At 36.3% G+C, this 12,494-nt stretch overlaps 1 protein-coding gene across 3 annotated transcripts in view; it reads right to left on the reverse strand.

Annotated features, from left to right (window-relative positions):
- The window catches only part of CTNNA2 (catenin alpha 2), a 1,106,640-nt gene that overhangs the window by 250,009 nt on the left and 844,137 nt on the right, over positions 1 to 12,494 (reverse strand). For all 3 annotated transcript variants that reach the window (XM_032880681.1, XM_032880684.1, XM_032880682.1), the window contains one exon: positions 5,151 to 5,303. In XM_032880681.1, coding sequence (XP_032736572.1) covers positions 5,151 to 5,303 — 153 coding nt within the window. The remainder of the gene's footprint in view (positions 1 to 5,150; positions 5,304 to 12,494) is intronic.

A 12,494-nucleotide genomic window follows, 5' to 3' on the forward strand; every position in this document is an offset into this window, starting at 1 on the left:
GCTCACTGCCCCTTCCCCACTCTCTGCCCCTATTCACCTCACCCCCCGGGGTGGGCTGGAAGAAGCAAATCAAAAGAATTGGAAAAGCCAACTAAATTTTCAACCATATCATGATGGTGGGAAAACAAAAACTGGAGAAACTGCTTCATAAATAAAGTGAGATACTTAGTAACACATCTGGTCCTCCTGCACCCCTAAAAGATTATTCCATAGGACTAGGGTAAAAGAAAGGAAGACTACACCTGTCAAAGTGTATAAACTAGCCTCAAATCATTTCAGTCTTTGGATTGAAATGGTCTATATCTCCGCTGCCCTTTAATTTTTTTAAATTTTTATTTAAATTCCAGTTCGTTAGCATACAGTGTAATATTAGTTTCAGGTGTCTAATTTAGTGATTCAACACTTCCATACAACACCTGATGCTCATCACATCTGCTGCACTTTAGAGAACAGTGAATCCTTTCTGGAAAGAGAAAATACTATCCAGACTCTATAGTCTGAATGTTGGTGTCTGTCCTCCAAAATTCATATGTTGAAATCCTAATATCCAATATGCTGGTACTAGGAGATGGAGCCATGGAGACTCCAAGGTCATAAGGATGGTGAATGAATGGAATTGATGCTCTTAGAAAAGAGACTCCACAGAGATCCCTTACACCTTCCACTATGTAAGGACAGAGTGAGAAGGCGCTAGCTATCAATCAGGAAGAGGGCCTTCACCAGAATGCACCCGTTTTGGTGCCTTGATCTTGGGCCTCCCAGCCTCCAGAACTGTGAGAAATAAATTTCTGTTTATAAACCACCCAGTCTGTGATATTTTCTTATAGCAGCCCAAACAGACTACAACATGGACCCTTTATACTTTTCCATACAAATGTTAGCCATTTAATAAAAAAATAGCTGACATATTTTTAAAAAATCCATAACCAAGATAAAAATCAAGTAATAAAAACAGATGCCATGATAAAACCTGTCTCTATTTTGGAAACCTCACAGAACTCCATAATAGCTTAAACAAATTCAAATTCAATTAAATGAAACATGGCACATTCCAGTTATCCATCAAACATCATGGGTGAGTCATAATGAAGATTTTTACTCCATTTTGAATGTTTGATGGCTGACAGTTTTTAAGCCCCAGCTCTCCCCTTTCCATCTTGCCCCACAACTGCACAAGCAGGTAAGAAAGCCCACCTTTTTTTTGATGCCAGTAGGGAAGTTTGAACCATTCACACCCAGCTCCCACACAGAGGTCTCAACCCCAATCCACCTCCCTAACATGATAAAAACCAAAACCACTTTTTCTTCTTTGTGCTGAAACTACTATGGACTAGCGTGGGTGCCTGCTCTGCTAGTCCTCAAAAGTCCCTTTTTGTGACAAATAAACCTGCTCATACCCTATTCCTAGGTGTGCTGCATCATCAGTCTTAAAATACAAGGATTTTTTGTGTGTGGTTGGGGAAGAGATACCCTCTCTGGGGCAACCACAAAACAGAAACAAAATTGACCCCCAAATTAAAGTTCTTTGACTTGGACTTTAAAAATAACTATGATTAACATATCTCTTTAAAAGAGAGGACCTAATAATGAATGTACTAGAGAACTGAAATCAATGAAAAAAAGTTAACTAGAAATTTAAAAATAATTGAATACAATAGATCAGTTTCAAGCGTATTGGACACAGATGGAAGCAGGATGAGTAAGCTGAAAACTAGGTCAATAGAAAATAAACAGATAAAAGCATAGCTTAGGGAAAAAATTAAGCCTTAAATGCATATATTACTAAAATAAGAAAGGCTAAAAATCAATGATGTAATTATATATTTTCAAAAGTTAGAAAAACAGTAAGATATACCAGAAGAAAGCAGAAAAAATATAAAGATAATAGCATAAACAGATAAATAAAAAACAAAGAAAATCTACAAAGCTTAAACTTGCATTATAGAAAATATTATTAAATTAATAAACCTCTTGCAAAACTAAGTGAGAAAAAAGAGAGAAGGTACCAATTATCACTATAAGGAATAAAAAATTTTTGTCAAATAATGATGCAGATACAAATTATTTTTAAAAGGAGAATATTATGGATATTTTATATCAAACAATTAGAAAATTAAATAAAAATAACAAATTCCTAGACTATAACTTATTAAAGCTGACCTGAAAAGAAATGGAAAATTTAAATGGTCTTATGTTTAGTAAAAATAATTGAATCTGCAACTTGAAAACCTTTCTTCAAATAAACACCTATGCTTAGATTGCTGTGTCAGTGAATTCCTCCAAATGTTAAAAAGAAATAATAATAAGTAATGGCAATCTAACTCATTCATGTCTAAAAAATAAAAATAATTTTCTACTCATTTTTTGAGGGAAAGCATAATTTAGATATCAACACTTCTGAAGGAGATTAAAGGAGAAAAAATTTATAATTGTCTCAAAATGTGCAGAAAACTCGTTTGAAACAATTTTATAATTTTAGTGAATGAATAATAAGAGAGAATTAAATTAAGCAAATAAAAATATCTGTATGAAGTCTAAACAATAGAATGAATGGTAACATCAAAATGTTCTCATGGAGATCTAGAAGTAACAAAAATACTAATTTCCACAATATTATACTGATGGTCCTTGTTAGTGTAATAAGAAGAAGGAAAAAACAAGGTAAAAGAATTGGAAAAGAAGAACTATATCGGTCATAATTCGCAGGCAGGACAATTGTATATACAGAACATCCAGAAGGAAACTGTCAAACTTCTGTTATTAGTAGATGAATTATCAAGGTCAATGGATATAAAATCAATATATTTACCAAATTTTTCACATTATAGACATAAACACCAAGGCCCAGAAAGATGTCCATTTCTATACAAGTACTTTCAAAATGCAAAAACTAGTGATTCTCAGTCTAGTGCTCCAGCTTTTTTTTTACAGGTATGCATCAGCAATCTAGCACTTGTTTGAAGGACATAAGCTATAGAAATGTTTTTTATTCCAGTCATCTCCAGTCAAACAGAGGCTAATCCCACATCTCAGTCCCTTCATCTCCTAGGCATCAAGACCTTCCAAAATGCTGCTGGCTATAGTAACCACCCGGGGTAATGTAGGGGATAACTGAAGGAAGCAATGATTTTCTGAAACACAGAGTTCTGACTGACCTGAGCTTCTGCTTCTGCCACAAGTTCAGGATCAAGGATCATTCACAGTGGCTGGATACCCCTACAGTGAATCCTATAGATGGGGTGAGGGGCTATAGTAAATGGGTCCAGGGTCTATCACAGGAGATGGGAGAATGAGTAGACATGAGGGCTACTTTGGGCTCACATTTACACAGGCCATCAAGTTTGAACCACAAGCATTAACTCAAATGAGGCTATATATAGAATTACAGAGTAACACAAACAAGACTGGAAGTAGAGTATGGTTATCACACAACTTTAAACACATGTCCCTTTTTCTGTCCACCATGCCTGTAACACACCATTACTTAATGTTTTCTATAAATTCTGCAATTATCTTATAAACATTGAAGTTACATAAATGCAATGATCTATCTCAATGTAAATACTACTATTTTTTATACATGAATATTTAAAACTTTTGTAGCATTCATTCAGCATTATTTCTTTTCTTCTTCCTCCTCCCCTTCCCACTCTACCCCTCCCCTTTTTATACCTTCTCTTTCTTAAAACAAGGAAGTAGCCAAGGCTTCCAAGGTCAGTCTTGGGAAGACTAGATTCCTCAATTGCCAAGTGAACAGGGACATGTAGGTGGAATGTGAGGAATGATGGAGTGCTTGCCTCGTAGGTGGAGACAGAGCAAGAGACTGCCTTGGTGTCATTAAGTGGGTCTATTTTTAGCTTCAGACTGGTGTTGCCTCAAGACACTGGGGTTATGGAGGGAAGCTCAAGGGTTTCATTATTGTGGCCTAGGGTTTTGCACACTCAACTTGATGACTGCTCTCATGAGTGACAATGGCTCAGCTTGTGTCCTAGAGACCAGGGGCTCCCTCTGGGCTTGCCAGAGGACTTCCTGCTGGCCTGGTGTATTCAGCCCCAGGGGAAACAGCAGTGCTGGAGTAACCAAAGAGCAAGCCAAGTCTGTGCTTAGGCCTTAATTACATCGGAACACAACCTTATCACTTACTCCAAAAAAAAATGGAAAGGATTTCACATTTGATATTATTTATTCAGTGTTTAATTTTGCCATCTGAAGGAAACAAGAAATAATTTATTTTATTCTTAGCTTGCATTTAAATTGCCTGTCATTTTGAGTAATTTCATTTTATCCTAAATTAAAGTGGAGATATACCAGAGTTTTGTTGTTGTTTTTAAGTGCTCAGAGCCTGGTCCTAATAACTATTCCCTAAATTTGCCAGGATCTTTTCCCCTTCTAGACTCTTCCTCTGGCACACACACACTTCCTATTTAACATCTCTAAGTTTCTATTAAGTCCCACATCACTAAATCCAACCTTTGCCAAGCTGTTGGTTTTCAGCTCCTAGATATAAGCAGCTTGATTATCATTTCACTTTTATTTTGTTAGTCTTAAATAGTATTTTCAGTATTACATAGCACTATTCTGCATTTATAAAACAACTCCCACAGGATTCTCTAATGCACAGAATATACTTAGGACTCTGAACTTGGACTCATCCTACTGCCTCAAGATCCTTCATCAGAAATCCCAGTATCCCTTTGGGAAGAGGGAGATGCTTTTTTCATAAACACATAATGTGATCAGGTAATCTAGGTTCAGGGCATGGAGAGGAATAAGGAAGAAGAAAAGGGTATAGTGTTGAAACCTCCACTTGGCAATTTTAATTCTATTCCCTCAAATCAAAGCTGGCATTCAGCATTCTGGAGCATCCCTTCTATCCCTCCTGTCTCAGCCTCCACCTATTTTTCAGGAAAATTAGGAGATACGTTCCAGAACATGTTTATAGAATTGTGAGACAGAGAAAGGAGAGAATACTGATAAGCTGCCTCTTCTGCAAGGGATAGAATAAGCATCAGAAGGTAAAAGAAATATAGGTTCCAAGACTTGATTTCTTGAGGAAAACCACAGAAGGGTTATCTACTGAAATTCCAAGAGCCATATATGGGGATTAAACCCAACAATATATTCTCCTCTTTAGGCTTCTCCTTACTTACCTCCACCAGCTTGTTGGCATGCTCACGGAAAACCTGGGCATATTCCTTCACTTCCTTCTCATTCCCACTCTTTGCAGCCTCAATGAGAACTAGTAAAGGGACATTGGTTTCCAAGAAAGAATCAGATATGTGATCCATCACTGCTTTCCGAAGCTGCAGTAAAAACAAAAACAAACACACACAATTAAGGGATAGAAGAATGGTATATTTATGACTCTATTACTCATTTAGCAACATGGATTAAATTACTGCCTGAGAATAAAAAATTTCTCTAAACTATGCCCAGTTCTCATTATCCATGGAAATAACGTTTCAACTCTTTTTAATTTTCTCAGTGCATATCATATCAAAGGAAAACAAAGAGAGATGACTGATAGATGCTTCTGAATTAACTGTATTATATGTCAGTTTGAAAGTTACATATATGGTCTGTAGCTTAATACATTATAGGCCCGGCCCTCTCCTGTCAAAAGTCTATTTTCCTTCTTCATTGGCTTAAATGTCTCCCTTCAGAAAGTTCTGAATCATGATACAGCTCAAAGACACAGGACTCATTTCAAGGCTCTTTAGAAAAAAGAAAAATCTAGGCATCAACCAGCCAAGTGTGGAGAACTTTAGATGAAGAGATGGGCCTTGAAGTCCCTCCTAAAACCTCACCTTTTTGCAGTAGCCTCCCCTTTCTGCGTCCATTGTTTGAATCTGATTTGGTAGAAACATGAAACCTCTCATAATCTCAAAGTGCTATGATGACATAGTTGCAGTGCTCCAGAAAGAAGTACTTAGACTTATTCTTGAAGGTAAGTAAAAACAAACATACCCAAATATCTAACAACGCATAATTAGACATAATTTCCACATTGTTAAAATGGGAAGCAGGGCAGCTACGTGAAAAAAAAAAAAGAAAATAGAAAAAGAAAAAGAAAAAAAAAAGAAACCATACCTGGAAAATCACCTCAGGGCTGCTTTGATCATTATTGTCAGGAAAACACCCAAATAAATGCAAGAGAAGATGGTAAATAATGTGTATGTTTTCCAAATAAGTATACCTATTCAGGAGTATGCAGGCAAATCTTTTGTAGGCTGATACATACATATTTATTGTTGGTCAAAAGAAGGAAGACTTTGAACAAATCTCAGTTCCTTTTTGTGTTAATTACCATAAAATATGTATGTGTGTATATATAACTTAGTTTGGTTTACCTCTGAATTGGGCTTGATATTTCACTACATAAAATATATAAAGCCTATGCGAAGTTAACATTAGTCAGCTACTTATTTGGCAGCATGTGTTAAACTACAGCTCAGGAATAATGTGAGCTATTGGTGAGCTCATATATTCCACACACAATGTACCAGACACTCAAGTAAGATCTTTATATATAATACCATTTAATCCCCAAAACAACACCATAAAATAGGCACTATTCTTATACCAGTTTTTCAAATGAAGAAAATGGGACTGAGAAGTGTTAAATAACTTGTCTGCAATCATAGGGTAGTAAGTGGCAGTGCCCCCATAAGAAGGTCTCAAGGGGACAGTGCAGTATACACTTGAAACTGATCTGCCATGGCTGTCTTCCAGGACAGAGTCCCACATGAAAGAGAAACCATTGGGAGTATAATCAAAATTAAACTTGACAGGGACAAAAGAGGTAAAAGAAAAAGAAGGCCCAGACAAAGTAGGGGAGAGGAGCAGAGAGCCAGGCTATCTCACCAATCAAGCTACCATATTTCTTAACATCACACAAAAATAACAGAAGTAAGAGCTCTGTGAAGCTAGAATATCTAAGTGCATCAAGCCTCTTTCTAAACTTTCAAGGAGACTGAATTCACATAAAAATGAGCAACTTAAAAAAAATTACCAACTTAAAATTATCAAGGTAAAAACTCATATAAAGTTATTACAAGAAAAATGAGAATAAAAAAATAGGATACATGACACACACATCCTAACACACACTGAAAGTATGCCAAAAACATATACCTATAAAGATTAAAACTGTAAGCTATCTCAAATAAATTCAAATACACTAAAAAAATGATATAAAACATGAAAAAAGATACAAATTAGAAAAAGAAAAGATTATAGAATGAAGTCATGAAACTTTTTTAAAGATTTTATTTATTCATATGAGATTGAGAGGGAATGAGGAAGCATGAACAAGGGATAGGAAGGGCAGAGGGAGAGAGAAGCAGAGTCCCCACTGAGCAGGAACTCTGACCTGGGGTTGGATTCCAGGACACCTAGATCATGACCTGAGCTGAAGTCAGACACTTAACTGACTGAGCCACCCAGGTGCCCCTAGATCATGAAATTTAAGAAAAATTTATAAATAAAAGAAAAAAATCTTTAAAAAAAAAAAGAGTAAAGAATGAATAAATACAATAGCAAATGCCTTAAGACAAGTGGAGAGAGAAAAGAAGGAAAACATTTTAAAATCCAAAACATGGGCGCCTGGGTGATATCATCAGTTAGGCATCAGACTCTTGGTTTTGGCTCAGATCATGGGCTCTGGTCATGATCTCTGGGTTGTGAGATCCAGTTCCACATTAGACTCTGCTTGAGTTTCTCTCTCCCTCCCCTGTTCTCTATCTCTCAAATAAATAAATAAACCTTTAAAATAAATAAATAAAATCCAAAAGAAAAAAAATCTTTAAAAATTTGAGAAAAAGTGACAAATATTGAAGATAGATTTAAAAAATTAGTATGTGGGTATCAGAGGTCCATGAAAAAGAAAATCAAAACAAGAAAACATAACAAATACTAAAAATTATAACTCATAAAAACTTTCATATAAACTACATTCTGAAAGGACATATCATGTACCTGAGAAGACTGATGCATATTGTCTAGCAAAATAACTGGATTCTAAAAAATAAACAGGGGAGAAGTTCTTGTGCGTTTAGCCAAATAGAACACATAACTTATAAAGAAAAGGAAATTAGATGATCTTCAGACTTTTCAATAGCAAAACTTTATACCAGAAGAAAATGAAATACCTTAATTTAAAGCACTCGAGGAAAAAAAATGTGAGCTAAAAATTTTATAGCCAGCAAAACTGACTTTGAAGAACATAAGGCATGGACAAAATATGATCAATGTGCAAGAACTCAGAAAATATTGTTCCCATAAGACTTTGTCAGGGAATCTGTTAGAGAAGGAATTTTAACAATCAAAATAACTCAAAAAATATCAATATGAAACTGACAGTGAGCATTAGATATATACTTGTTGATAGAACTAAGAATATATGGTGACTCAAAAAGAGAGATTATCATATGAAGTAATTACATGCTCTGACAGTGAAGACATTGTACAACACAATAAAAATGAGAAGAGAAAGGGAAGAGGATATACAAAAATATTTTAACCATTTTATGTAGTTTTAATTATAGTGGTAGTATGAATATTATTGTTCCTAACTATTGTGTTCAAAGGTAGAATAAAACAAATAATTAGGAAAATTTATCTCTTATCTCCTTTGTCTTTGTTAATGAGGAGTATTGGTGTAGAAGAAAGAAGATAAAATACAGAAGGGGTTTAGGAAATACCCTATAATCCTAGATCTGAAGAAATATCAATATGAACACAAGATTTTAAATTAAACTAAACACACACTATTTCCCAGTTCTATCCAATGAAAAGGCTTAAAAACAATGACTAACCCAGTAACAATGAACATTTTGAAATACAGTTTTCCACTAAAACAGACCAGGGCTTCTTGAAGAAATAGTACTCTGAGGCTGAAATACATCCAGAGGCCTGAAATATCTTATTATGCCAAATAGCAAAGAGCTATCAAAGACAGCTAGAATCACGTAAAAATAACTCAGGAGCCTCCCACTTGGCCAAAGATTAGACAATTTGAACTTCACAAAAAAATCCAGTGGATTGAAACCCATCAAATATATTTAAATACAGAAGTTTATAATGACTAAAACAGGAAAAGAAAAAATTAGCTGGTCACCTTTAAAGGATGACAAGGAACTGATTCATTTCTCTTGAAAGAATCAAGACTATATCTTGCCTTTCCTATATAAAGTTCTTCTTCTTTCTTCTTCATGAAAAAACTGTTTTAAACTTCCTTCACTTAAATGAAAACAGAATGATAGAATACCACCATTTTGCAGCCTTTAATGAATTAAAAAATCAAGGCAATGAACACCAGTGGTTGAAAGTATCACACACACACACAAAAGACAACCAGACGCTATGTACCTTCTGATGAAATAGCACAATCCCAACTACAGTGTTGTCAAAGGGATCAAACCTGAAATGGGTAAAGGATCCCCCTAGTGATTTACAGAAAATACAGAATAGCATATGGAACTGTACCACACGCATCTAATCAGCCAAATGCAAACTGTGGAAAACTTACAGTATAAGCCATCCGTTTTCTTCAAGAGATGGATTATAAGCAAGAGAAAGGGAGGAAAGAGGATGAAGTAGATTAAGAGACTAAAGAGATATATCCCAAAACGTGGGCAAAACTAAACTGTACCATCTGATGATGTACATTAGGGTGATTAAACCACAAAGAAACAGAAGGAAGTCAACACTCTAAAAGTCAGGATAATGGTTACTTTTGGAGGGAGACAGGAGGCATAGAAAGGAGTTTAAAGAAGCTGGCAAAATCCTATTTACTGACCTGCATAGTAGTTGTGAGCATTCAGATAATAGTAATTAATAAACTATATATTCATAGTGTGTGGATTCCTATATCTGTGTTCTTTTTTATAATAAAAAACTTAAAAAAAAGAAACAAACATTTCTAATGTACACTCCTCCATGTTCTTTTCCATTTCTCTCTGGGTGGAATCCAGATGTGACATCCAAGGTGACCTGGGATTCTCTAACTGAAGGTGGACAACCCCTGCTCCAATAATCAACCTGACCCCCTGAATGCATGAAGGAGAGTTTCCCAGTGTTCTATCACTGGCCCAGTATTGTTACATGATTAAGAATGCAATTATACTGTGTTGGGGCCTTTGCACATTTTGAAGTTCATTAGTTGGTTTACCCTAACTAACTAGAACACATTGAAACAAAATTCCTTTTTACCCCCCTTTTCTTCTTTTTCTTTTCTTTCTTTTTTTTTTTTTTAAAGATTGCATTTATTTATTTGACACAGAGAGAGAGATCACAAATAGGCAGAGAGGCAGGTAGAGAGAGAAGGGGAAGCAGGTTCCCTGTCTAGCAGAGAGCCCAATGTGGGGCTCTATCCCAGGATGCTAAGATCATGACCTGAGCCGAAGGCAGAGGCTTAACCCACTGAGACACCTAGGCACCCCCTATTTCCCCCTTTTCCTCTTTCCTGCCCACTCTGGCTTCTTTAAGGCTGCCTTTCCTTCCTCAGATCCTTCGTACTGAAAGGGTGAACCACAGGCCCACATAACTGCCAATTCCTAGGAGAAATGCAAACCTCATGCCCCATCCCAGACCTGCATTTCAGTCAGAATCTGCATATTAATAAGATGCGTAGGCGATTCCACAATAAAGTTTGAGGAGCACTGCCTTAGAAGACCTATCGCATCAGTCAAGTTCTTTGTTGCAAACATTAGAAACTAATTCTGTCAGATTTAAGCAGAAAGCCTGTTCTGCTAGTTCAAAGAAGGGACAGAATTCAGAAATGTTAGAACACCTTGTGCTTTTGTGATACTAGCTTTTGATTCAAAGTCTTAGGCAAATGCACTTGATTTTTATCTGGGTGAAATATAGACTCAAATCCGGGGTCATGTGTCAACAACACCTATTTGCAAGGGTGAAAAAAGAAGGTACTGGGGAAAAGCATTTGTGAAAATGAATATACTGACCATTTGACTTCTTACACCAAAACTCATACAATGAGGAGTTCCCCAAACACAGGAAGGGAATTCAGAGGATGAAATCAAAAGGATGACCAATAAAGAATAGGTCTGGTAGAATAATAATTCAGTTACTCAAGCATAGGCAGAAGGTGGACAAAATAGATATAGGAAATAATTAAAGATGAAGCCTTGTTTATAAGGAACAAGATCAGAAACTATGAACTAGGACAGGAATGGAAAGTACGCTACATTTCCTTTCTATGCCTACGCCAGACATAATTAATCAATCACAGCATTCTTTTATGCTGAGCTCAAATACTATTCCATAATCCTCCTCAGCACAGGCAGCTCAAACTAATCAATCCCACTTCTCCTGCAATGTGAAAGCTTTCTTTGCTGAAACTTCCCTGCAAGTTAAGTCTTTTTGCATTTCAGTCTTTAGGCAGAATTGTCTGTGTATGTCTAAGCAATCCACTGCCATCCTGACTCTTAGAAATAAAAGTTAACACCCAAGCGTCTAGGCTGGGCTGATGACGTTTAACAAATGTCTGACTGTTTAACATCTGTCTTGTCATTTAGACAGGTGTTTAGAAAAATCCTGCTAACCATATTAGCTTCTTCACTAGAATTTTGCAAGCCATACCAACCAAGGTCAAATCTGGGGTAGAGGGTGATTTTACATGGGCTCAGAACCTTGAAACTTTAAATCTTTCCATGGATGTGGTTCCTTCAGGGATCTTGATGATTACTGACATATTTGACCATATTTCCCCAAGCTTTGGGGTGTAATTGTTATTAAAAATGAAAAATCAAAGCAACAAAGTGTCTGGGCCAGGAGCCATCCAACCTAGGGAGCTTGAGAAAAATTGAGCCTCATTAAGTCAGGCAAATTTTAGCCAGGCTGAAGGTCAATTAAGGTAATCAGTCAGTGCAGTAACCCACAGAAGACCACTTCACTAAGCTAAGGTGCCATCCGTGCACACTATTCACTGGTAATGAAGGCACTGTTCATTGTTCGAGCTGGAGGTGGGGGCAGATAGAGAGAGCAGAGGCATATCTGTGATGCTGTTGAAGAGCACTTAGAGAATAACACTGGTTTTACTTGATTCTGTTTCCTTTGTAAGAGAAACACAAAATTCTTTGGTCATTCTATTCATTATCCTGATGGCACTATCTACTATGAAGCAAAATCATTTTAATTGGGATACTAACTTCTTTACTTAATGGAACCGATTACTTCTAAAAAGAAAAAAAACAAAACTGTTATCAGGCTTCATGCTTTTCTCCATGCCCCCCTCTCCCATTCAGGCTGAACTGGATTAATTCAAAACACAGCCATCATCATTAACAATACCTACATGCATGGTCCCAACAGCAGACCTGTGGTGGTTTCGTTTAGCCCAATAAACAGTTCTTGTCCTCTAGATTTTTCCTCTAGGAGTGCTAATACAGCCAGGACAGAAGTCAGAACATGTCTTGATGGAATAAGAAGCACTGAGGCCAACTTATGTAGTTATAGTGGATTTGTTGTATTAA

Source organism: Lontra canadensis, unplaced genomic scaffold (assembly GCF_010015895.1).
Source record: "Lontra canadensis isolate GAN:19392208 unplaced genomic scaffold, GSC_riverotter_1.0 scaffold71, whole genome shotgun sequence".
Taxonomy (NCBI): Eukaryota; Metazoa; Chordata; class Mammalia; order Carnivora; family Mustelidae; genus Lontra; species Lontra canadensis.